The following is a 27,797-nucleotide window of genomic DNA, read 5'->3' as shown; positions in this document are numbered from 1 at the left end:
GGAATTTTAAATATGTATTATTGTTTATTTGGGTAATATTGAATGTATAAATATAATGTTTAACCTGCTGTACAATTATTTTGCAACTAACATTATAATAGTGTACTTACTGATTATTTAAATTTATAAATCATCATCATCGTCACTAAATTCACTACCGCTAGAGTTTTGACCCATATTTCTTTAGTTGCAGTTTTAAGAGCTTCTTGCCACATTTAACTAACTGCATCTTCACTGTATCCACTGCATCAAATGTGATTATCATAATACGTTTTATACAGGGTGGCGCACCGAAAACGAAACAGATGCATTTACTGGCAGATGATTCCTTAAAAAAAAAACGCTTGGACCCGTCGATTTTGTTATCGAGGGGGAAACAAAATTGGCATAAAATCACATTAACATTTGCAGCCCCCTAAGCGGGGGTGGCACCATCCCTAAAATCTTAAATGGAAAGGGGGGTCGAATGATCCATCATTTAAAAGGTCTTTCAACTCTCTTTACAATGATGTAAAATTTATGTACTTCAATTCAGTAGTTTTGGAGATTTTTTTGATTTAAAGTTTAAATACATCATTGTAAGAGGATATCAATACATAGCAGCAAAGTTGTTAAAAAATAAAGAATGAACTGACCTGTCAGCCGAGTAAATGTTGAAAATGACCACCATTACTTTCCATGCAATAATAAAGATTTTGCTGAAAACGTTGCCGGACATTTTGCAATATTTGAGGAGTAATTTGATGGCACCCATTCACAATTCTTTGTCGTAAATCTTCTAAGGATGTTGGCTGAGTAGCATAGATTTTGCTTCTTAAGTAACCCCACACAAATAAATCCAAAGGTGATAAATCTGGCGATCTTGGGGGCCATTCAACGGCACCTCTTCTACCAATCCATTGACCTGGAAAGGTCTGATCTAAATAATGCCGAACTCTTAATGCGTAATGTGGTGGGGCACCATCCTGTTGGAACATCAACATATTCTCAACGTATCGACCATCATTCTGATTTTCAATTATATCTGTTAGAGCAGGATCTATGGCATTTTGCAGTAATTCCAAATACATTTCACCAGTCAAATTTCCAGATAAGAAAAAAGGACCAACCAAATGATCGCCAAAAATGCCAGCCCAAACATTTAATTTTTGTGGCTGCTGTGTGTGTATACCTCATTGTAAATTCTGGGATTAGAGTCCGACCAATATCGACAATTATGACGATTTACTTCGCCATTTAAAAAAAAGGAACATTCGTCGAAAAAGCAAATGTTAAATAAAAATTGTTCATCGTTTGTATTCGTTCACTCATAACTTCACAAAATTCTAATCGCTTATCAAAATCGTCTTCATTAAGTTCTTGTACAAGGTGAATTTTATACGGATGGAAATTATGGGCCTTTAGAATCCGTTGGATAGTACGTCGACTAACACCACACGAAGTTTGCAATTTGCGGGTACTTAATGTAGGATCTACAATATCTTGCTCTAAAACCCCCACTTCTGTTGCTTCGTTCCTTATAGGATTTTCAATATTACGTTTTTTATTGGCGACTGATCCAGTTTCCCGAAATTTAGCTACAAGTTCTAGAACATATTTTCGATGCACATTATTGTTCTCATGTCGCTCATTAAAAATTTGTGCTGTTCTATTAGCGCACTGATTATTTCCTAAAAATATTTCAATAATTTCAACCCTTTCTGCCGTGGAATATACCATGGTTAATTTATGTATAAAGCAATAAATTATATTTTAACAACAAAGATTGGTCAAATCAATTGCAAACTAATGTACTATTTCCTATTTAAAATAAGTACGTGGCATTCTCTACTTATCTTTCTTCAAGAAACAACTTTTTTTGTCACAAAGGACACTTCAATTGCTATTTTTATTATTAATAAACCATGGGCGTAGTAAATAAAAGCATTTACTTATCAAGAAAATGCTTTTACTCAAACTTCTTCTGAAAGAAGTACAAACTACTTTGATGTACCTATTAAAGTCTACTTTAAACTTTAAATCAATAAATCTCCAAAACTACTGAATTGAATACATGAATTTTACATCATTATAAAGGGAGTTGAAAGACCTTTCAAATAATGGATCATTCGACCCCCCTTTTCATTTCAGATTTTAGGGATGATGCCACCCCCGCTTAAGGGGCTGCAAATGTTAAAGTGATTTTATGCCAATTTTGTGTCCCCTTCGAAAACAAAATCGACGGGTCCGAGCGTTTTTTCAAAAAAGGAATCATCTGCCAGTAAATGCCTCTGTTTCGTTTTCGGTGCGCCACACTGTATATACCCCAGATGTGTTCTATGGTATTAAACTGGCAGTGATACGGCGGTAACCGTAGTACTTGATGTCCATAACTTGATACAATTTTGTCAACTATATAAACTGTTGGTTTTTCATTGCGTTTCGAAATTTCCAGTAACTTTGATTTGAAGGCATATTCCGGAAATTGATATTATTTTTAACTAACGAATTTTTTATGCTCGGTACATTCGACGACTGTTTTGGTTGTTTCTCCAAAATTTCCGAATGGTAAGGTGCATTATCTAAAACTATAAATGATGGTTCACTCAGACTAGTTCTCCTCAAGCCATTTAACAAACATATCTGCATTCATGTTTTCATGGTAATCAGCAGATTTTGATTGTGAAGAAAAAATCAAATCTGCGTTTTCTATAAAGCCTTCTTTCTCTCCTGCATAAAGAATGATGTGTCTTTTGTATTCGATATCTGTGTTTTATTGATTTTATGCTGTCGTCTTGTCAAATTCTTTTAATTCCACCCTTTGTAAATATCCATGTTTCATCTAAGTATACAAATGTTCCATTTTTAGATTTAAGTCTAGTATCTTTTCTCAAAAATTTAATTCTTCTGTGAACCACACTACTCCTTTCACATAAAAGTAACCTATTATTTTCTTTTTTGAATTTAAATCCTAAATCTCTCAACATTTTCCAATGGTCCTCTTAATTTCAGAAACTTTCTGTAATGTATCAGCCACATACCCAAGGGTACAGTCCTCGCATCTAGCGTCAGTTGTCAAGACACTTTAAGGTTACGATGTTTGTAGAGTTTTTTTGCTTGCTTCTTGACGACTTTATAAATACAATGATCCTTTATTCCATTCAATTATTCTATTCGAAAGCGTTTCTAAATATCTACAATTGCTTCGTTTGCTATAGCTCAGAATTTTAAGCCAAATTCACACTGATTTTAAAATCTGTTTCTAAATCAAAATAACAAAATGGATTTATTTTTTTTATGTAGATACCATTTGGTACTAGAGTATGCGCAATCTGTACCAAACATGCCAGATAGGCCAGGCGCCAATGTCAGTAAGCATTGGATCCACCTACCGATCGACTTGTACCTTAGCACTGTTTAGAACCAAATATAATTAGAGCCAAATCCGTCCGTGTATTGTCGTTCATCATTTGTCAAAAGTGTAAAGTAAAAAATATACTGGACAATTGAAAAAACTCGTAAACATTGTTAACATCATTTATATAAAGAACTTAGCCCTAAAAAAAGGCAAATGGTATATTTGGTAGTTTTATTTAATATTATTTTCATTCATATATTAGAAACTGCTTTAAAACTATTAGTTAATCAATCAATCAGTTTATAACGTTCTACGCCGTCTTCTGATTTCCAGTTTCCATTTATCTCGCTCGTTCCAAAGGTTTTCTTCAACTTCCCTCTCTCTTAAGTCTTTATAGTTTCCTTCTCTCATAACTTAATCTCGGTCTACCTTGCCTTCTTCTTCCATGTGGTGTCCAGTTTAATACTTTCTTTGGTATTCTGTGTTCATTAATTCTTTGGACGTGTCCATACCATCTTAGTTGATTTATTCTGATGTCCTCTGTTATATTGTGCTTGACACCCATCATTTCTCGTATTCTTTCGTTTCTAACTCTGTCTAATCTTAATTTTTTAGCCGCTCTTCCCCAGAAGTCCATTTCTGTTGCTTCTAATGATTTTAAGTTTTTTTTTCAGTGGCCATACCTCACTTTCATATGTAACAATGCTTTGTCCCACAGTACACTGTTTAATTGCCTAATGGCTTGTCTTTCCTGGTTTTTCTATGTTTAATTTCTTCGTCTAATTTGCTATAGTTGGTTATTTGCATGCCTAAATATTTGTATTTTTGACAGTGATTTATTTGTCGCTGTATTTCTTACAAGATTAGATTTTGTTGAATTCCCCCAATACACATGTATTCAGTTTTCTTATATTCAAGGTCTTTATAATCTTGGGCTATTCCTATCTGGTCGTCTGCAAAATTCAATGTGTACAATATTACGTTGTTTAGAGGAATTCCCAGGTTTCTGCATTTTCTTTTCCACGTCTTCATCGCTTGCTCAGAGTAGATCTTAAACAAAGTAGGAGACATGCCGTATTCTTGTTTGAGTCCTTTGCTGATAGTGAATCCCTTGGTGAATGCTTATATAATTTGCTTGTACCGTACTTGAGTAGCTCAGGTGGGATATTACCAGGGCTTGGTGATTTTCTATTCTTTAATGCTTGGCATACTCATCCTACTTCTTTGTCGTCAATCCTAATTGGGGAAGCTATTGTATGTACTTGCACCTCTGATTGTGTTTGAGGTATGTGCAAATATTCTGCCCTTTCTGCTGCCAGTAGATTTGCGAAGTATTCGTCCTATTCATCTAGGCTGATCAGTGAGATGATGTCTTTAGTCTTATCTTGTCGAAGTCATCGAAGTATTTTCCAGCTTTCGGTGCTTCTGCTACCCCTTAAGTAAGTGTTTATTCTGGAGCAGTTTCTTTCCCAGCTTTCGTTTTTCTTCTTAGTTACCGCACCTCGTACGTTTCTTTCGGCTGTTCGATATTCGTTTTTACTTTGATCAGTATTTATATTTAAGTATTTGTGGTATTTATCTCGATTAATCTTTATTTTTTCTTCAATTTCTTTATCCCACCAATATGGCTTCCTTCGTTCGGTTTTTTCATATTTATCCAGGGCTTCTTCTGCTGCACTTTTGAGATATCGTTTTATGTAATTGTACTGGTGCTCAACACTATCAAGTTGTATTTGGTTCCTATTGTTTTTTGCTCTTGTTCCTCGTTGTGTTATTTTTTCTTGGCTAATCGTATGGGCATTATTTTAGGCTTTACTAGGTAGTGGTCGCTTCCACATGTGCTTCCTCTAAACATAAAAGTAACTATTAGTAAAAGTAAAAATCTCAAAGTTGGAAAAAATGAAATAAATAAAGAGCAGAATATCGTTATTGACGTTTACATTGGGCGCCATTTGTGAAGCAAAACCTACAGGTGGTCCGGCGAGTATCTTTTATACAATATGCGCCAAAATTTCCACGCAATTATAATTGTAACATATTAACACAAATTTTTTTTCGATATTTTTGTTTTAGACTTTTATAATCGATGGTAAAACTGGACAATCTCTTTATAAACCTCTAACTGGGGCTGTAATTACACAAAATAGTGGTTTAACCGTAAGTTTACAATCATTTGGATTCGATATGTTTTTATTTTGGACTTCCGAATGCACAAATTTGGAGACATTCAAAAAGCTGGACGGTATTAAAGGTAAAATATAAACTTTCTCTCCCTGATAATTTTTCGACTGTTCTAACAACCATTCAAATTTCGTCATTTTGTGTCATGTGGAACAATTTCACCCAATCATGTCAACATTAGACTGATAATTGCATTCAGTGCAATTTTCAATCCCTATGACAACACGATCGAGTTTCGACAACTTCATCCAAATAAATTTCAAAATGTCACGTTTCGGCAATGAGAATGTTCAAAGTATAAATTAGCAAAAAGTGGTGTAGAAGAACAACAATTGCTAAAAATTACTGGTCATGGAAATCAGAATTCTATAAAACCATACTTGAATCTCGATCAAGAACACCACAACAAGATTATAAATATTATGCGTGGTAATAGATCTTCTATAGTAGAGAACAGCAACGAATCTAATGTTAACTTAAATTTTAATAATTGTACTTTCACTAACTGTACTTTTAATAAATAAATGTTTCGTTATGATTTTTTTTTTCGAAAAATTATCCGCCGAATATCCCTCGGACATTGATGAATGCCTCATAATTTCATGACAAATTTCTCAAGCTCGTTGCTTGGTAACAGCACTCGGCCTTCGGCTTCGTGCTGTTACCAAGGAACGAGCTTTCGATTGTCATGAAATTATCTCGTCTGTTATCAATGTCCTAGGGATATTACTACTGATAATTGAATTAGATAAGAATATTTGCTGTGTCTACTCTTGTGGAATCAGAAAATGTATTAATTAGGCTTTAAATATTTATGAATTGGCATAATATAAACATATATACTATTGCGTCTTAATTTAGGCATTCTTTTTTTAAAGGATAAATACTTATTATTTACATAATGTCACTGTCAAATCTTAAAATTTGTCAGATAACTTGTTCTATTCAACCTCAAAAAATGACTCCACATACGAGGAAAAAACTAAAAGCAAGAATTGTAACGAAATTAGAAGATGATTGGTCACTATCTGCCGTAGCGTTTTTTATACTAATATACTAATAAACGATGGAGAGAACAAGAAACTCTCGAAAGAAAGTAAGGTTCTGGAAGATCAAAAATATCTCCCGCTCATGAAGATCGTACGCTTTTGGAGAAATTAGAAGAGAATACTTTTGAAGATGCGAAAACTGCAAGAATTATGTCACAGTTTCCGGGAAGAAAGACAACAACTTGGCTCAGAATTAAAGCATCGCATCTTAGGTACCGAACTGCAGCAAAAAACAAACTCTTACACCACAACAGAAGCAATCAAGACTTATATTTGCTTTAAATCATCAGCTACAAAATCAAGATTTATCTACAGTTGACAAAATTTTTTAATCTCTAAAAAGGGCAAACTTGGGGTGTATACACCAGATAATAATAGATTTAATCCTCTATATGTTGGTAGATATCAACACATAATCCTGTATATGTGTGGCGTCTTGATGGCAGGTTTGTTGGGCAGATTTATCTGAATATTCTAGAAAACATCACGTTTCCCAGTGTAGAACAGTTGTATCCAGAAAATTATTTTATCCTCCAAGATAATTGTCTTGTTTATACTGCAAATATAATAAACCAGTGGCTCCAGAACAACAACATCGAAACCTTACGATGGCCCAGCTACAGTCCAGATTTAAACCCAACCGTGGGGGGTTATTATAAAACGCTTGTATCGACGTAATTTTATACCTCAAAATGTTGAAGAGCTGTGGCACGGTATAACAGGTTTGGTAAGAGCTCTCTGAAGAAGAAAATTTCATAGCAGATGGACCGAAGACTAAAAGCTGTTATCAATGCTGATGGAGATATTACAAAATATTAATTTTATTTTTACATACCTAAATTTAGTATAGTTTTGGTCTTCCAGAACCTCGCTTTCTTTTGAGAGTTTCTTTTAATTTGGTTACAATCCTTTCTTTCATGTATTGTTGAGTTAAGTCGTGTGTTTTATTCCTTAATAGTAATAAAAATAATAACAATAACCCTTTTTTATGGAAAAACTATCATTTATATATACTCTTTATAAAATGCAGGAATTCAAAATAATATCAAAATTTAGAGCTTACTAACTATTACAATAAATTTACGAACAAACATATGTAATCAATTGATTGTTGTTTGTTTGTTTATTTTATTATTTGTCTGTCATAATAAATATAATATAATATCAAACCAAGGAAATACACTGCTCAAAATCATCAAATCTTACTAAGAGTCGTATTAGTTTTTTTTTTTTTAGGAAGCAGCTGTACATGTTACACATTTTTTACGATTTTACTGAAACTACTGGCAACGTTGCCATGAAATCTTATACGAATATGTTTTGGAAGTTGATACATCCCATAGTTTTTTTTTATATAGAGGGCGCTAATTACAAGGTTCGTACAAAGTATTATTCAACATAATTTTTTTAAGAATAGAATTACTAATTAAAATGGGGTGGATCAACTTCCAAAACATATTCGTATAAAATTTCATTACAATGTTGCCAGTAGTTTCGACAAAATCATAAAAAATGTGTAATATTTTTTTTCTTCGAAAACGAATATATCATCTTCGAATCTTCGAAAATATTTTTATCTTGAAAACGGATGGGTTACAAAAATTTTTAAATAAGCAAATTATTCTACTATATTATAATATATCATATTATTTTTCGGTTTTTCGCCTATCCTAGAGATGATGTTATCATTTTTTTGAAACACCCTGTATATTTTATAATATTTAATCTATTTGCTTATTTTATTAATTGTAGCTGGTTTTTAGACATATTTTTCATACAATTATATCACAAAAACGAAACTTTTCAAATCACTATCAACTCATCATATAACTCTCTCTGAATACTAAATAAAGTTAATATTTCTCTAGAAAAAACTCTTGTTAGAAGAAAAAGATGTGAAGAAAAATAACGGACAATAGATAAGTTTGAAAAATAAATGAAAGAAGCGAAAGATTCTTCCATCAATTTTTTTCTGCTGAAAATACCATTTTTCTTTTTATTTAGGTGCATCTAGCGGACTTTCTGGAGATTGTCTTGTTAAAGGAAATAACACGATGAGCGTGAAGTTAAACGCACTAAGCCAGTTTCATCAACCTCCAGGATTTGTAATATACAATTCCGGTAAGTGGTTCGGTTATTTCAATCAATGCCTTAGATAATTAAACGGACGGTTTTCACATTTGATCCCAGTAAAGATAGCCTCAAGTTAGCAGTCAATTTAATTTCACAGAGCAAAATATCGCATTGGCAGTGTTGCCATGTCCATATAATGTATATGTTATATGGTTCAAATACAAAGAGATAAAGCTTTTAAAATATATATTTGTATTATATTATTTTATGGATTCTGCAATTTTATACCTTACATAAAACATTAATAAATTAATATTTGTTTCGTTTGATATTAATTGCAATTAATTATTAGAAAATTTTTTAGCGGATAGTTTTGGCAATAGAGTCAGAACCCTCAAACCACCAGTTGCCAGATCGCAATAGATGTCTTTTTAACTTTATTATTTATACTGATATTTGACTATTTACTTTTAAAAACTGCTTTAAAACTATTTTCAAATTCTTTGTTTGGTAATTGTTAAGTATTAGTTTTTAAATTTCTTATTGCTTTTGATTGCGTATGTTTCATTTTTAATGTAAATTTCAACTCTGCCAAACACCAAAATTTCATTTTGTCAAACCCATTTGACGCTATCTTCACTGGGCCCAAATGTGAAAAATTTCCAATTAAACATTCAGCTGACTAACTTTTTTGAATTTTTAGTTTAGAAATAACTTAAATAATGTTATTATTGATGGATAAATTCTTTTAATAAAATAAAAATGCTACAGTTTTATCTGCATTGTCATTATATCTCTTACAAACATGACATTGACATAACTCATAATGACACTATAGCCAACCTGCACTAACTACCAACCTATATTTAATACTTCTTCTCGTTTTGAATTTTGCTACATTACATAAAAGGAAAAATTTCTTAAATCAAAGAATCTTACCACAAAAAATATTTTTCCAATAATTTTACAGTAGTTAAGAAACGCTTGACATGGACCTTAGATGAAATTTTTTTTCTTTTGATAACGGCTTTGTCAATAAATCTGCCAAATTATTTTCAGAGCAAATATAATCAATTATAAATCAATTGTGTGGGATAGATATATATTTCTGAATTAAGTTTTCCATTTAAGATAGCTGGGGACAGATTAAGTAGATAAAAAAAATTTGCACCTAAAACAAAAATTTGCTCATTAAAATAAAACCTAATTATTCTATATAACCATCAATATCAGAGTCACTTCTTTTCATTAATTTGTCATCTAAACTACACGTCTTCCGGAATTACTACTTTCTCTACTCTGGTTATTTACATTTGATATTCTGCTTCTACACCCAAATGCTTTATGGTCCATTTTACCACATTTGAAGCCTTTAATATCACTTACTTTGAAAGCTGCCTTCTTGCGCATATTAGGTGGTTTGTTTTTATCAAATTTCTTCAGCGATTCGTCTAATAATCTAGATTTAACCAAATCCATAGTTATCTCAGTATTTAATTTTTCTATTGCAGTAAATATTTATTCATACTGTAGCGGCTATATTGCCTACCACATAGGGTATTACTTATAGGGGGTTGAAAATTGGGGACAGAAATTACTGGGTTCGAGATAGGGATATAATAAAAAAATTTGGACTGGAAAGGGGTAACCACAAAAAGTGAATCAAAAAGGTACTTTCATGGATTTCCTGGACAACATAACACAAGAAGGTACCTAAGCTATTTCAATCGGACTCCGCTTACAAGAATCTTCCTGCTGGACGGAAAGATAGACTTTTCTTTCCTAAAAAATACATTAAAAGGGTTAGAATCTTTTTAAAGGAAATAATACTACTCTTAGTTTAGGGAGAAACATAATATATTCATTATTATTTCACCATAATCAGTTACAAATGCAAATAATAATAACAAAGTACAAAAACAACTTACAATGGTACTATCGGTTTACAACAAACTCTAGACGTTGGGGACTCTATTTGGGCGACATTTTGTAGCGGTTCCAACAAATAGTTCTCACTATTTAACTGTCAAGTGTCAAGATTAAATTTTACAACTTTATAAGAATAATTAACATGACAGTTAGCCAATCCCTTAAACATTTATAATTTTATTTATTTAAAAATTCTTTTTTAACTTATCATGAAAGCAATTATTGATGAATAATGTCTATTTTTACTTTAAAAATTTTGAACAAAAAAAGAGTACCCGAAAGCACTGAATATTATATCTCCTTTAAACGTTTTGGGGTTGGAACTGGACTCAAAAACACTGCAAAACAAACAAATGCGTCCCAGAAGCTGCAAAATGGTCTGGAATGACCAGTGACAACAAATAGACTATGGAAGCTGGGCACTGGATCATCGAGCTTTGGGTTAATTAGCTACAATATTCAAAGCTTGGCTTTTCAAAACTTCTCGAAAACATTTGGACCCCTTATATTGTTGTAATACCTTACAAATCTTCCATACATACAATACAACACATATAATTCAGCAAAATTTGCCACATTGCCTTTGTTCCACAAACAAAATCTGCCGGCCTTTTGAATATAACACACCCGTGCTCTTTTCTCGTCAAGATCTTAAATCAACCTCATTTTAACTTTACATAAAACTTCACACTCCTACTTTATAACACATTTTCTTATGACAAAAGACGAAAAACGAAAAAATATTACGAATTTGAAAAAAACGGTTACGGACTCCAATGAAACTAAACGCTTTTAACAGCGGCATCACCGAGAGTGATCTCATAATCTTTAAGAATCTTTCACTCAACTCGGTATAACCCAAATGTAAACGGAGAAATTTCTGTTTATTTAACGCGCAAAATATCCTAAAGCGGCCCTCGATCAAAGAAATACCATCTGTCTTATATAAAAAAACTTTAAAATGTGTTTTTTATTAATCTCGGCGACGCAAAAAGGATTTAAATAATATTATTTCGGTGTTTTAACATATATGATAGGAAATAGAAATACATTGAAAATATTCTTCGCTGTTTTAATATATACAAGGCGATTTGAAATGCTGCAATAATCTTCATTAAGAGTTTTTATTTTATTGTCTATTGTCGTTTTATTATTATAACTAGGCAAAAATTGAAACTACGGTGGACTGTACACTGGCTTTATTTTAACGCTGTGTAAACTAAAAACATTATCGTTTTTTGTAAATAAAAACTTATTCTTGCACGAATTTATGGTTTTTTACCGAACTGCCAACGGCTTTTCTGGTTGATGTCTAGTCTTGCTCTCCATGTCGTCTGCTCGGTGCGCGCACTCCTCGCTGAAGACACGCACACTGTTGCCGGTTGTACAAAAAGTCTAAGATAATTGTTTGCGGCGCAAACAAAGAGTTCGGAGATGACATATTTGTCCGATTCATCTATATTACTACCTACACTTTCTAGTTCACTTATAATTATATTAAAATTCATAAAATGATCTTCCAGTTTTTGATTTGTTTTACATTTTAAAGCCAACAGCTTCTTTTTTAATGTAAGCTTGGTGAGTATACTTTTTCTCCCCAAAACGTTTTTAAGTGCTTTCAGCATTTCTGTAGCGGTATTGGCATCTTTTATAATGTCCAAATATGCTTATCTGTAACACACTGAACTATATAATCGACTTTGCTTTTGCATCATCATCGGTAAAAATGTTTCTCTTTGTTTTGTGTAAACTTTCAATTGCTAATAATACTTTCGTTTCAGTTAATAAGGTCCTAACTTGAAATTTCCAACTTTTGAAATTCTCTTCTGTAAGATCGGAAAATTGTTGAACTATAAACATTCTTGAATATAATAACTTTTAGCTATTAACACATTGAGCAATGTCAAAGTTTAGTAATTTGCAAGGAGAATATATTCCCTCAGCTCTAACTATCTTATTCTTTTCTAGCCGAAAGAATCACACAAGAATTTAACAACAATATATCTGTTTTGAAACAATTAAAAGAACATTATAAATCGCATCCAAAAATCCACATTGAGACTCCTGGACAATCTGAAGTAGACGAAAACTACAAAGTAGATACAGTGCCGATAGGAATCAGGAAATATGGTTCATCAAATTTCAGACAAAAAGATCGGAATCCGATATTGCAAAGTTATATGTCAGCTGCAAATGATGAACTTGATAATTTCGGTGATGATAGAGTAAGTAATTGTACAATATTTCGTTTACATTTATATATTTTTTTATCAGGTTAAAAGTGCAAGGAAGTATTTCTTTAATTTACAAAACCTCCTACTGTTGATGCTATTTAATTTAAAAAAAAACACGTTTGTAGGACGCACCATTGCTAGAGGCCGACTACGACACCAACTATTATCCTTCGTTGGACGATACGATTCCCTACAATCTTAAACATTCCGCCAACATCGTTAAATCTAGTAACCGAGATCCGCGAAGCAAAGAGAAGAAAATTAATTCGTCCAAGATGGAAATGTCCTCTTCCAAAAAGAAAAATCTCTCAGACAGGAATAACGGTGAGTGAATGAAAAAGCTTTACAAAATTTTTTAGTTTTAAAAGTTTAATATCCAGTAATTTAGTACAATAATTTCTATTTAAATACTGTAACTCTGTTTCTAGACATTGCTTTTGGAAAGATCGTTTTATGAGATAAACAGGAGCTTCTACAATAAACAAAATTTTATCAAATGGTTTCCGGGTTGAATCACGTCGAATTTGATTATACCAATCCTTCGACTTCCTCTCTTCCGAAGTCTTAATCGGAAATTACAGAGGCCTCCATGTCTTCAAAGTGGTCTCCATATTGAAGGCAATAGGGTACCATAATCTGTTTTATTGAGACAATTCGGGTGTCTTTCGATCTCTACGGCTTCTCGCATAGTTCTTGGTTTATAGAAATGGTTGGCGGATAGTTTTTAAAGTTTCAAAATCAATTTTGTCACCTGTATGGGCAAGATATTGGCCTATAGCTGAAATTGAATCGGAATTGCAAACGAAAATGAAATGTTCATAGATTCTGCTTTGAATTCTTGGAGTGGTTTGGCTTATGTAAAATCTGCAGCAGTCGGCACAAGTAATTTCATAAACTCTATGTTGTTGATTTGAAATGTTGTTGACAGATCGGACAAGAGATGATCTTGCCCAATAACATCTCCGTCTTGTGAATATCCAACGTACATTTCCTTATACTAAGAAGTAGTAGTGCAGTGAACAGTATGCAGGTAAAGTAATCCGGGGGCCCAGTAGACTTAGACCCCTAAAGCTCTGATGAAGATCTTAGAAAAGAAGTCGAAAGCTCGGATCAAATCCCATTTTACTTTACAGGCGTATGGGTAATATTTTTACCTAATTTTCACTGTGCACACATTTTTCCAGTCCTTGTTATACTTGCCATTGTTCTTCATTGAGCCTCATTCCATGATTTTGTGGTTGGTCTTTGGTTGTCTCTGTTTGTCGCATCGTGAACTCTTTTTGGAAAATTTATTTCTATGGCCTGAACTGCGGTTTTCTGCCACTGTAAGAATGTCCATATCTCGCATCCGTACGTGATTGATTTTTAAGTGGTAAATTGATCTTTTTTGATTGTGTCTATACATAGATTTTCGTTATCTTTGAGATTTCTCTTTTATTGATTTATAAAGCTATTATTTATAGAGTAATATAGTTTTATCGAGTTTTCAATTATATTTTGACTTCTTTTGTTTTAAAACAGAACTTAAACTGACTAAAATATCATTTCTAGCACTTACTTATTGTTGTTTTTAATCTTTTAGATATTTCTGGTTAACAAATCCTGAAGTAGTCTATAGTTGATAGAAATAAGTTTTATCTAAATTTTAATTTCTTTTGTTTACAGGCATCTACGAATATACTAACATGAAACGATCTCGAAACAGGCTTCTTCACGACATTGACTACATCCCCACAGAAATACTTAAAGACACTTATATTAAAAACGAAGAGATGAGACTAAGAAAATCCAGATTCGAGCAAAGAGATGTCAACGAGCACATCGACAAAATCAAAGAAAAAGAGGAGATACAGAAGATTATTAAAAAGGAAATGGAAGAAGCGAAGAAAAACGCTTCTCTTACTCTTTGGGATTTAGAATCGGAGAAAGAAATGAAAGATTGGCTGGACGGTCATTTCCGGGGTAAAAGAGATGCTAACTTTACCGCGGGGGGATCTGTAAAAATAACATCTGTAGGTAAGATTTTATTCCAAGCTATTTAAGATACATGCATTATTTATACAATGCTTATAGCACTAATGAAAAACTAACAAATTTTTGTAATCTTTTCTGTCATTCTTTTTAAAAATTGTTCTTCCTTACAAGCTATGTTATATATAACCATAACTATTACTTCTAGCATTTCAGGATGTCGGAAAAAAATAATTTTTTATAGGACTATGTTCTCGGTTAGTAATCCTATTTCATCGGCATATTGCCGTATAATTTAATACTTTCAAGTATGGTTTCATCAATGTAAACCCAACCCTTGTTTGGTTTTTGCAGTTATTTACGGAAGTACCTATTACAAAAGTTCGCTGAAGATGGACAGACTAGTCCGAAAAAGTTCCGAACTTTTAATCCATTTGGATTTTTAAATGTAATTTTTAAACCCCAGAAGCAAGAGTCAATTGGGTTAAGATCTGCACCTCTGGGTGGCCAAGAAATAGACGAATCTAATCCCTTCCAATCCAACGTTCAATATACTGATTGAAAAAATATTCTCTTTTTTGATTGCTTCTTTAGTTCCTTAATGATTATTATCTGTTCTTAATCATGTTCTTCTTTTTTATATATTTCTTCTTGTTAGCTATTAGTAGGTACTTAAAAGATCTCTTGGCTACTTTATGTTTAATGTTATTTGTTTGTTTTCTTCCGCCTCTTACCTATTCGAACCTAATTCTCCTTCCATTTATTTTTCTGTACGGCAAGGACAAACTCTTTTAACAATTTTCGTTCTTTGTTTTAAATTTCTTTTTGTTTGCTATATAAAATTATATGTCGTTTCTCTGTTTTTTCCTTGTCCTTTTTTTAGTTTCTGTGATTGCTGGTATGTCTAAATCTGTTTCTTCTAACTATATCCCCAATAGTTTTTCTTTACTCGACTAGGAAAAAGACGGATGGTAAGGAAAATATTAAGGGTATCTCTCTGAGGAAAAATGGAAATAGACAGGACATATCACCAGGCTTAAGGAAGTTATGTTAATGGATATCAAGAATTGACAAACGGAGTTGGAGGTGACCACTAAACTCACATTAAATGAACTACTAACAGCTGATAAAAAATAACTCAGTATCTAGATTATTAGAAAAATGAATGGACTGTGAAAACAAAGGACTGAATGGTGATAATGACGAATAAGTTAGTGCTTGAAGAAATACCATACCAAACCGTATCTGTGACGATAAAGTACTAGATCTAATTACCTACATAGAGTGAGGATTCGACAAATAGTTAAATAGCGCTGGCTTTATAGATTTGATGGTAATATACAACAATTTCACTATAGCGAGAGGACTAATATATAAGTGCTGAAAAGTCATTGATTGCGAAAAATTAACCGGATTTGTAAATAATGTGCTCTTTTCAAACACTTTTAAGAAACTCATCTAATTTAAACACTTAAATAATGGTCTCCTTCAGAGTATTACATTAGCACCGTTTGTATCCTTCTATATTGCATCTTCTGATGCAAAGTGCACATTGAATTTACTTTTAAGAAATCCTAATCCAAGATATTTAGCTATGACTTTGAACGGTAGGCGTTCGTATAATAAAAACTTGCCAAATTTAGTAGCAAAGTTGGGCACAGGAAATAATGTCTTGCTGAAACTTGTTGGGTTGATCTGGAGGGCAGAATTCACTAGAATACTGTGCTTTATGGTTGCTAAGCAGTCTTCATATCCATATAATGTCTCATCATCCAACCCTTTGCGTCCACTGCTGGACATAGGCCTCCCTCATTTGTGTCCATTGTGCTCTATCTTGAGCACTTTTCATCCAATTTCTTGACATTTTCTTGACATCGTCAGTCCAACGAGTAGGGGGGTCTTCCTCTACTTTTTTTGTCTAACTTTAGGCCGAAGTTAGACCACACTGGCACACACTAACTGAAGTTCATGTAGCATTGTACATATTTCCTTGAGGTTGTTCAAGAACAAAACTATGTTCAGGCCTTTCTCTTTCCAGTTAAGTGTTTTACAAGCATATTCTAGTACTGCGGTAAACAATTTAGGCGATAAGGTATCACCCTGTCGAACTCCTTTGCCGATTGGGATATGATCCGTGTTTTTATGTAGATTCACCGACATAGTTACGTTCTTGTATGTATTGTAAATTAACCTTGTATATCGGCAGTCAATGCGGCATGCTTGTAGTGCTTCCAGGATTTTGTCAAATTCTAAGCCAGATCGAGTGGTCAATAATTGTATTCGAGAGTCTTTTCTATTACCGTTTTAATGCTCTGTAGGTGATCATTTGTTCCAAATCCGGTACTAAATCCCGCTTGCTCTATTGGCTGATAGAAATCTTAAGTTCTTTCTTAAGACGATTCGTTACTATTCTTGTAAGGAGTTTGTATAGGTGTCTAAGAAAACCTATAGGTCTGCAGTTTTCTAATTCATGGGAATCTCCTTAAACAAACGATGCACATAATCAATTGGTGCACGAAAATACTCCAAATCTCCAGACAAGGAAATTTTGTAAGCCAGCGTATTCTATTGGACATCAAAACCCTTGCTCTTGCTTCTACCTAAGTTGAACTTTTTAGGCCAGTTTTTGTAACCCTTCTTCTTCTTTTGGTACCCTGTTAGATTATCAAACGTTGGCGAACATATTGGCAATAATAGATTTGTTTACGGTAACTTAAAACATATTAGTGGATGTGTCTTGATACCACTGAGGTGTAGAAGGTGATACCTCTCTGGATGTTTCAGTACATGGCCAAAATATTGTAACTTTAGAATTTTTATTGCTTTTGTTATTTCTGTGCTCTTTTTCATTTGGTGTAAAACTATTCCAATTGGTCTGATAAAGCCAACTTATCCGCAATATTCGTCGATATCCACATCTCAAGTTTTTTCATTAGTGTTGCTGTAATACTGCTCTCCATACCATACAACAATGTGGAGAATATGTAGCAGCGTATTAATCTGCTTTTAAGCTTTTTTTAGGCTTTTGTAACCCTACTTCAAGATTATTTCTTCTGCTGTTGTTGCAGCTTAATTCTTATTGGCTGAGCAGATTAATACGTCGTTTGCATATATAATACAGGGTGAGTCATGAGGAACTTTACATACTTCTACCATATGTAGAGTCCCTCAGGGAGCATATCATGTGGCCACTAAAAAATGTCAACTCCTCTTCTTTATTAATTAACAGGGTGATTTGTGTAATTGACCATTTATTTCATTTTACTGTAGTGTTTATACGGCTCATTTGATTTTTTAAATTTTTGCATGATACAGTACACTACTATCAAGCATTCGACTGGTATTAGCTAAACTAAAAAATTCCAGGACTGGCTTTGGAAAAATTAATTTAGGGATTCGTATTAAATATTACAACCTGTATAAATTTTTTTTAAAATGCAATAAGTGATTTTCAAACTACATAAATAGCCAATGAAAACGACATATGCGACAATGTTGTCGCACTTTTATTAAATTTTTAGTGAACGATCAAATCTTACCAAAAATAGAACAACCATAATGAAGTATCAAATTATAAGGTATTAATTTAAACAAATGTTATAAATTTCAAACATTTTAATTAAAATGAGTTCCTACAACATAATCTAATACGTAGAAAATTAACATCTTTACTGTCACTTTGTATTATCTCTACGATAGAATCAATTGTTTTCCAATTTTAAATTTTTACTCATAGATCGTATTGGGGCATTATTTTCGATAAATAATAAATTGAATTGATTAAAAAGTCAAACCTCTTGTATGTGTTAGTTTTTGTTGATTGTAAATGATTAAAATTTTATGTCAAATAATAATTGCATCAACTGTAATAAATAAAAATAAATCTAAAAAAGTTTAAAATGAAGGTTGGCGTTGACCGTTTGACGTTTCTTGATATTTTATACCCATTGTCATTATTGTCATTATCAATTGTTATTTATGTGTACAAGAATACATATTTCTTGTCATATCTACGTTAAGTACATTGTGTTAATTTTGGTAGAGCTTTTGTTACTTTCGTTCAAAATGCCACATCAGTTTTCGACCACAGAATATGCAGACATAATATTTGTTTATGGATTCTGTAATGGGAATAGTAGGGCTGCTAGTAAAGAATATCGCAGGAGATTTCCTAATCGTCGAACTCCCAGTCATCCAACATTTGGGTCAGTTTTTAATTATTATTTGCGAGAAAATGGCAATTTTCCTAGTGGAACAACAGAGCGACATGTAGATGAAGCGCAGGAAGATGACATTATGGACGCCGTTACTATGAACCCTACAATAAGCACTAGACAAGTAAGTCGAGAACTCAATGTTACTCAATCAAAAGTAAGTAGAGTCTTACAAAAAAATAATCTATACCCATATCACATTCAAATTATGGAGTACATTAGATTGTTAATTTTTTTTTTTGTGTATTTTTTTTATTTTTTATATACGTAGTGATTTGTTTAATTATATTGTTCTCACTCTTTATTTTGTTTTTCACCTACTTATTTTTTGCACTTATTTTTTTTACTTGATATTTTTGTATCACCTACTAATGATTGTATACTAATTAAAAATGTATCTTAAATTTTTACCCTAGAAATGGGAAACTGTTGGGTAATAAAGCTATTATTTATTATTTATTTATTTATTTATTTAAATGGTTCAGCGACTACATGCTGGAGATGAGATCGATAGGTTGGAATTTTGTAGATGGATTAACAATAATCGACTAACGCTATACAGGACACTATTTACAGATGAAGCCCAATTTACCAGAGACGGAATAAATAATTTACGAAATTCACATGTGTGGGCAGAAGAAAATCCCCAAGCTTTTCGAGAACGTCGTTCTCAGTTAAGGTTTTCGGTTAACGTGTGGATTGGTGTCATAAATAACCCATTAGTAGGTCCTCACTTTTTTGATGGTCCTTTAACAGGGCAGGTCTATTTGAACTTTCTACAAAATATTTTGCCGAATTTGCTTGCCAACGCGAACGTTGCTATCCGAGGGATGTATTTTCAGCATGATGGGGCACCCCCACACTTTTTACTGGCAGTGAGACAACATCTCAATAATGTTTATGGCAACAGGTGGATAGGACGTGCAGGTCCTATTTCGTGGCCTTCAAGATCCCCTGATTTCAATCCCGTTGATTACCATATTTGGGGACGATTGAAGCAACTAGTTTACGCAGTGAATATTAATAACCGACAACAATTAATTGATAGAATTATACATTGTTGTAATACTATTAGAAACTATCCCCAGAGTATCCGTAATTCAATACGTCAATTAACAATTCGGCAACAAAAATGTGTACAGGCTGCAGGGTTCCATTTCGAAAATCTATTTTGAATTATTTTTATTTTGTTACCATTATTGTATCTTTTCCAGTTCTAATTTATGGGTTTATCATAACTATGTACATATTTTTAGTTTTTTTTTAAATTGTTCTTCGTTATTGTTAGTAGTTACTGTTTTTTGTTGTGCAGTGACTCAGTTTATCATTTCAATTAAAATGTTTGAAATTTATAACATTTGTTTAAATTAATTACCTTATAATTTGATACTTCATTATGGTTGTTCTATTTTTGGTAAGATTTGATCGTTCACTAAAAATTTAATAAAAGTGCTACAACATTGTCGCATATGTCGTTTTCATTGGCTATTTATGTAGTTTGAAAATCACTTATTGCATTTTAAAAAAAATATATACAGGGTGTAATATTTAATACGAATCCCTAAATTAATTTTTCCAAAGCCAGTCCTGGAATTTTTTAGTTTAGCTAATACCAGTCGAATGCTTGATAGTAGTGTACTGTATCATGCAAAAATTAAAAAAATCAAATGAGCCGTATAAACACTACAGTAAAATGAAATAAATGGTCAATTACACAAATCACCCTGTTAATTAATAAAGAAGAGAAGTTGACATTTTTTAGTGGCCACACGATATGCTCCCTGAGGGACTCTACATATGGTAGAAGTATGTAAAGTTTCTCATGACTCACCCTGTATAACTATAGATTTTGTAATATACTTATAAGTTATCTGTCCTAAATATTTAACATATATTTTTCATTATTTTGTTATTGTATTATTTTCTCTTAGGTGTCATTTTGGATTCTTTTAACATGACGAACAATACGAACGCATTTGACATTGTTTTTGTGACTTACTGGCTACCTTCTCCAAGGCAGATGCAAGATTTGCTTCAGCAGGATATCCTAGACTGCATTGAAGATAAACTCAAGCAAGGTAAGTTTGTCCTTTATGTTTGAGAATGAAAATTTTATTCCGGTTTTTGCGATAAGTTCCGTTAACCTTTCAGTAGACGCAGTTTGTCTAGGAGACCGGTGGGAGTTAATGACGGTCAATTCTAAAGGCAATCGGAAGCTTTCGAGTTTCTTCCTTCTTTTGATAGGAATATTTATCGACTGATCATTGCAGTGTTGATGCTCGAACTGTAAGTTTGTAATTTGTAAAACCGGTGCAAAGGACCGTGCGTTTAGAGAAGTAATAGAATTTTGTGATTCGTAAGTAATTGTTTTATAATAAAACTTTATTTTTCAGATATTATGATATAAACCTTTCTTTTCTTTCTTTCCATCACCTATCACCTTTCTTCCAGAAAGGTGATAGTCGAAAATTGGAAAACTACAGACCCATCAGCCTACTTCACACCTGTTTAAAATACTCACCAAAGTCATAACTACTCGACTAACAAGGAAATTAGACGAATACCAACCATATGAACAGGCAGGTTTTAGAAAAGGCTATTCAACTTCCGATCACCTGTTAACCACAAAAATATTAATAGAAAAATGTAACGAATACAAGTTTCCAGTTTTCCTAGCATTTGTAGACTACGAAAAAGCTTTCGATACCATAGAACACACGGCCGTAATAAACGCAATGCAAAATTGTAGAATAGACAGCAGATATATTAACTTAATAAAAGAAACTATGAACCAAGCTACAGCTACATACTACCTAAATGAAAATGAACACACGAACCCTGTACCATTAAACAGGGGAGTCAAACAGGGAGATACTTTATCACCCAAACTGTTCACCTTAGTTTTGGAGGACGTTTTTAAAAACCTAAATTGGAAATATAAGGGAATAAACATCAATGGCCGCTACCTCAGTAATCTACGATTTGCAGATGACATAATCCTGATAGCTACTGACCTACAAGAAATGCAAACCATGCTTTTAGAACTGCATACCGAATCTTCTAAAATAGGACTGAAAATGAATTTAAACAAAACAAAAGTCATGCACTCCGAAGACACCGTGACAATAATAAACGATAAAGTTATAGAAAAAGTTGAAGTATACTCAGAAATCAACAAATTCAATTACATCTTAGATCTAAAGTTTTTGATGCATGCATTATTCCGATATTAACTTATGCGGCACAAACATGGACAATCACAAAAAAGAATATGAATATACTTAGAGTCACTCAACACGCGATGGAAAGAGCAATGCTAGGTATATCACTTAAGGACAAGAAAACAAACACATGGATAAGACAGAAAACCAAAGTCATCGATGTGGTGCAAAAATCATTAAAGTTGAAATGGGAATACGCTGGACATGTAGCTAGGAGCGATCTAAACAAATCAGTCATCAATCACAGATCAATTTTAACTTGGAGACCATACCAACACAAAAGACCCAGAGGCAGACCTCCTATGAGATGGGCAGATGATCTGAAAAGGACTGCCGGGAAAAATTGGCTACAAGTAGCGTACAATAAAAAACAATGGAAAGGAAGACTTGAAGAGGCTTATGTTCAGATGTGGACGTGAATGGCTAGACGAATGATATAAACGTCAATAAACGTATTTTAACCTTTAATTGTGGCTTATTCCCATTTAAATAGTAATTAATTTTAAATTAATTGTAATTTTTTTAGTAAAAAAGAGAATAAATCAAACTATTACAAAAATTGTGGACTATTTTTTGTGCTACGTAAATAAACATTTTAAATAAACAAAATACATATGTCAATAATAATAAATGTTAAAAAAAACTATAAATAATAGATTATTTTATTGAAATTTAAACGAAATGCATTCAAATTCCAAAGGACTATTTTTATGACCGGTGTAGTAGACGGTGTGCGACTACTGATAAACAAAATTAACCTGCGTCTACTGAAAGATTAAAGTATACGTTTGGAAACTACAAAAAACAAAAAATGTACAGGCCAAACCTTCAAAATGTTCACGTCCAATAAATTCTTGGTGAATCATAAGGCTGTACCTTCTTTACAATCATTTGTGTCAAATCAAATTTAAGACTAAAAAGGAAGTACTTAAAAATCAATTAGTACCAAACCAGTTTCGCATTCTTTACACTAACGAATTAAAATAATAGGACAGTACTACAAGTGGATGATACTATAAGTAACGCCTTTAATATTGTTATTTATTATTACTAAGTTAGGATTAGGAATGTAGAATTACCGAAATGAATATTATGATTTTAAACGGTTGGTAATCACACTAACGATCCAGACCGTTCTTTTTCTTCAATTATGTATATTGTATCTTTTTTTTTATTATTTAAACACAAAACAACCGCGCAGGGTTATTAGTGGATATAACAAATACATGAAATATTACATTAAATAAAATTGAATAACTTGATGTCTTTTAAATAGCTTAACACTGTCGAAATTTTTTTGGTGAGAACTGTCTTGAGATCATCATCTGTGAATCGGTGGGGTCTTCTTTTTTCCTTGAATTGAGGACAATCAAGCAGGATGTGTTTCAACAAGGATCTAGGGATCCCACCTTAAATTTTTACCTTTACCATGCGAGATGCGCTATGCACCATTACGCAGATGATTTTAAGATTTTGACATTGACATTTTTGTTTCTCCTAACCTACCGATAACCAATAAAAATAACCTTGGTCCATCCTTGGTCGTTTTCTTAGGTTGTTCAAAATTTCTATAGATATTTTGAGAACAATTTCAAAACTTAGTTTTGTCAAACTTTGGTTAGTTAAAAAATGTGATTTTCATTACAACCAATAAATTGTGGGCTAATCCCATATAAACATAATATTTAAATTAAAAAAGAAGTTTAAAGAAGTTTCATTGTAAAAGATTTTGATATTTAGTAGTGGGAATAAAATGTAAAGAAACATACAAAAAAACCAGTAGAAGTACTCAATGTTTGTCAAAGAAAACAAGAAATGGGCTTTTTGAAAGAAAGAATTTTGGAAATTAAGATAATATATTATGAATGATATGAAGGATAACATTTTCTTTTAAATTAAGAATTAGTTGTAAGTTTTTTATTTATGAGATTTGCTAGTCACCATTTTAATCATAATTTCAATAAGACTACATAAATGAAAGATTATAATTGGTTAATTAAATATCTAGCTTAAATCTAGTTGTCAATTTATTATTTCTTGAAATCACAAGCTAAAATTTTAAAATCATAATATGCGTAATGGAGCATGGCGCAGCTCGCATGGTAAAGGTAAAAATTTAAGGTGGGATCCCTAGATCCAAGTTGTGTTTCACAGTCAGTGGGTTAAAGCAGCTGGAGCAGATAGGTAATGGTTCTTTTATTATTAGGTATTTGTGTGTTAAGACAGTATATTGTATCTTTATTGCACATAATCCCTGAGTTTTAATAATTTTAATTATTTATGTTTTTATTTAATTTTGTCATCTGTTTATCTCTAACCCAGTACTCTCTTTGTTTTCAATTCCGTCCCTTTTGACCGTGGATGTTAATGTTTCCCTTGGAAAAAGAGTCTTAGTGAAATAATGTTTTATTTTTGTTTAAGATAGTTCCTGAAGACATACATGTTTTGTTCTAATTTTAAATTAATTGTAAATTGTTTAGTAAAAAAGAGAATAAATCAAACAATTACAAAAATTGTGCTATTTTTTTAGTAGTATTTTTTGTGCTACGTAAATAAATATTTTAAATAAACAAAATATGTCAATAATAATAAATAATGTTAAAAAAACTACAAAAAATAGATTATTTTATTTAAATTTAAACAAAATGCATCCAGAGGACTATTTTTATGATCGGTGGAGTAGATCGTAGGCCACTACTGATACACAAAATTAAACTGCGTCTACCCAAAGATTAAAAAATAAATAAGTATATCTTCTTCTTCTTCATGTGCCTTGTCCGTTCCGAACGTTGGCAATCAACATGGCTATTCTGACTTTGTTTGCGGCAGATCTGAATAGTTCAGCAGATGACAATCCGAACCATTGCCGCAAGTTTTGGAGCCACGAGTGTCTTCTCCTCCCTGGACCCCTTCTGCTGTCTATTTTCCCTTGGACGATCAGTTGTAGTACTCTATATTTATTGTGTCTCATAACGTGACCCAAGTATTCCAACTTTCTTTTCTTTATACTTATTCCTACCTCTCTCTCTTTACCTATCCGGCGTAGTACCTCTTCGTTGGTCACGTGCTCAGTCCAGGATATACGTAATATACGTCGGTAAGCCCACATTTCGAAGGCCTCTACTTTTTTCATCAATGTTGCGGTCATTGTCCACGCCTCCATTCCATATAACAAAACCGGGAATACATAACATTTCAGAAGTCGAATTTTGAGAGGTAGGGTGAGGCTTTTAGAGGTGAAAATTTGCTTCATGCTAGTGAACGATGCTCTTGCCTTTTCTACTCTTATACGTATTTCCTTTGCTTGATCCCAATTTGAGTTAACTGTTGTTCCCAAGTAGATGTACGAATCCACGTGTTCAATTCTTTCATCGTCTAATATCAGTTGCTGTGGTGGTTGTTGGGTTTTGCTTACTAACATCCATTTGGGTTTTGTGATATTTAGTCTGAGTCCGTATTGTGCACTTGTTTTTTGTATCTTACTCATTAGGCAACTCAGTTCCTCCATGCTACTTGCTAGAATCACAGTGTCATCAGCATACCTTATGTTATTAATTATTTGTCCGTTTATCTTTATGCCTTCTGTGCTTTCCTCCAGCGCTGTCTTAAATACTTCTTCTGAGTATATATTAAAGAGAATAGGAGACAAGATACAGCCCTGTCGTACCCCTTTCTTGATCTTAATTTTATTGGTAAATGTAGATCCTACTTTCACTTTAGCTGTTTGGCCCCAATAGAGACTCGCTATTGTTCGAATGTCTCTGTAGTCGACTCCGATCTTATGGAGAATTTCAATTATCTTTTCGTGCTTTACGTTATCGAATGCTTTTGCGTAGTCTATAAAGCATATGTACACGTCTTTGTTTATATCTCTGCAGCGCTGGATAAGTACCTGTAGACTAAAAAGTGCTTCTTTTGTCCCAAGAGAATTCCGAAACCCAAACTGCGAATCTCCAATGTTATCCTCGCATTTTTTGCTTATTCTGTTGTAAATAACCTTGGTGTATGCCTTCGAAATGTGGTTACTTAGACTTATCATCCGATGTTGATCACAAGACTTTGCTTTTGGTTTTTTCGGTATGGCAACAAAAGTTGACTCTAGCCAGTCTTCAGGAAACTCCCCGCTGTTATAAATATTGTTAAAGAGTCTGACGAGTGAGTCTAGAAATTGACTGTTTGTTTCGCACAGCATTTTCAATATTTCCCCGTATACGTTATCGTTGCCTGGTCTTTTGTTATTTTTAAGACCCTTTATAGCATTCTCCACTTCTGATTTTAGAATAGAAGGGCCAGTATCATCATTGCTCAGTGTATACCCACTAGGACGGTCATCATTAAACAGTTGTTCCACATAAGTTTCCCAGATTCTAACTATTTTGTCGGGGTCTAGTTGTAGATTTCCATTATCATCGCATAGCCCTTTCGATAAAATATTGTAGCTTTTCTTTGTTGTGAGTTCCTTTATCTTCTTATGCATATTGTGATAGTCGTATACCTTTTCGCACTGTTCGATTTCTTCGCATCTCTCCGAGAACCATTTCTCTTTAGATTTTCTTATCTCAGCTCTAATTCGTCTATGGGTTTCGCGGTATTTGGCAGTATCTTTAGCTTTATATATCCGTCTCTCTTCCATCATGTCAAGGATTTCTGCAGTCATCCAGTCTTTCTTTTTTCTCTTGTCAGGTAGTAAAAACTTAGAGCTTGAAGTCCTAATCTCTTCTTTAATTTCACTCCACTTTTCCAGCGGTTCATTGTTATTTTTAAGGATTTTTGATATTTCGGTATTTAAATTCTCCTGCATCTGTTGTTTAATATTATTGTTGGAAAGTTTCCTAATATCTAGCGTTTTGGGCCCGTTCTTTGCATTTGGCTTTTTTAACTTTACTTCAAACTTACCACCGGATTGTGGTCTGATGCTACGTCCGCACCCGGGTACGTTTTTACGGCTTTGATGGAGTTTCTAAACCTGATTGGTGCAGCGATATAATCTATTTGATTTCTGATTATTTTATCAGGTGAGTCTGCCGGTGATTTCCAGGTATAGAGTCTACGGTGCGGGAGCTTAAAGAGAGTGTTAGTAAGTACTAGGTTGTGTTCTTGGCAAAATTGAACTAGACGATCTCCTCTTTCGTTTCTTTCACCAAGTCCGAAATTTCCCACTACCTTTCCTGTTTTGCCTCGTCCTACTTTCGCGTTGAAATCTCCCATTATAAGTGTTATTTCATTCTTTTTGGTTGCCTTAATTAAGATTTCTAGTTGTTCGTAGAAGTCTTCCATTATTGTTTCCTCTTTGTCAGCTGTAGGTGCGTATATCTGTACTATGTTCAAATCAAATGGGGACGCATACAGCTGTAAAAGAATCATTCGGTCTGATAGTGCAATGTAGGATTTTATTGACGATTTTAAACGAGGTGCAACGATTATTCCAACTCCATGATTGTGTTTAGGGGTATCGTTACCAGAGTAGTATATCTGCGTCTACTAAAAGGTTAAAAAACAAATAAGTATATTTTAGTATCCCAAAAAAAAGCTTCTCAAAAAAACTGGAACATGATTTTTATGATTTACAAAAAGAAATATGTAGGTGA

General features: G+C 32.9%; 1 protein-coding gene across 1 annotated transcript in view; it reads left to right on the top strand.

The window, feature by feature from the left end:
• The window catches only part of LOC140449409 (uncharacterized), a 60,673-nt gene that overhangs the window by 23,355 nt on the left and 9,521 nt on the right, over window positions 1–27,797 (top strand). Inside the window, exons 9-14 of the mRNA XM_072542569.1 lie at window positions 5,411–5,588; window positions 8,572–8,688; window positions 12,538–12,794; window positions 12,929–13,127; window positions 14,469–14,819; window positions 20,920–21,066. Coding sequence (XP_072398670.1) covers window positions 5,411–5,588; window positions 8,572–8,688; window positions 12,538–12,794; window positions 12,929–13,127; window positions 14,469–14,819; window positions 20,920–21,066 — 1,249 coding nt within the window. The remainder of the gene's footprint in view (window positions 1–5,410; window positions 5,589–8,571; window positions 8,689–12,537; window positions 12,795–12,928; window positions 13,128–14,468; window positions 14,820–20,919; window positions 21,067–27,797) is intronic.

The sequence above is a fragment of the Diabrotica undecimpunctata genome, chromosome 9 (assembly GCF_040954645.1).
Source record: "Diabrotica undecimpunctata isolate CICGRU chromosome 9, icDiaUnde3, whole genome shotgun sequence".
Lineage (NCBI taxonomy): Eukaryota > Metazoa > Arthropoda > Insecta > Coleoptera > Chrysomelidae > Diabrotica > Diabrotica undecimpunctata.
Note: the sequence above shows the minus strand (reverse complement) of the source record. Positions and strands in the feature narration are given on the sequence as shown.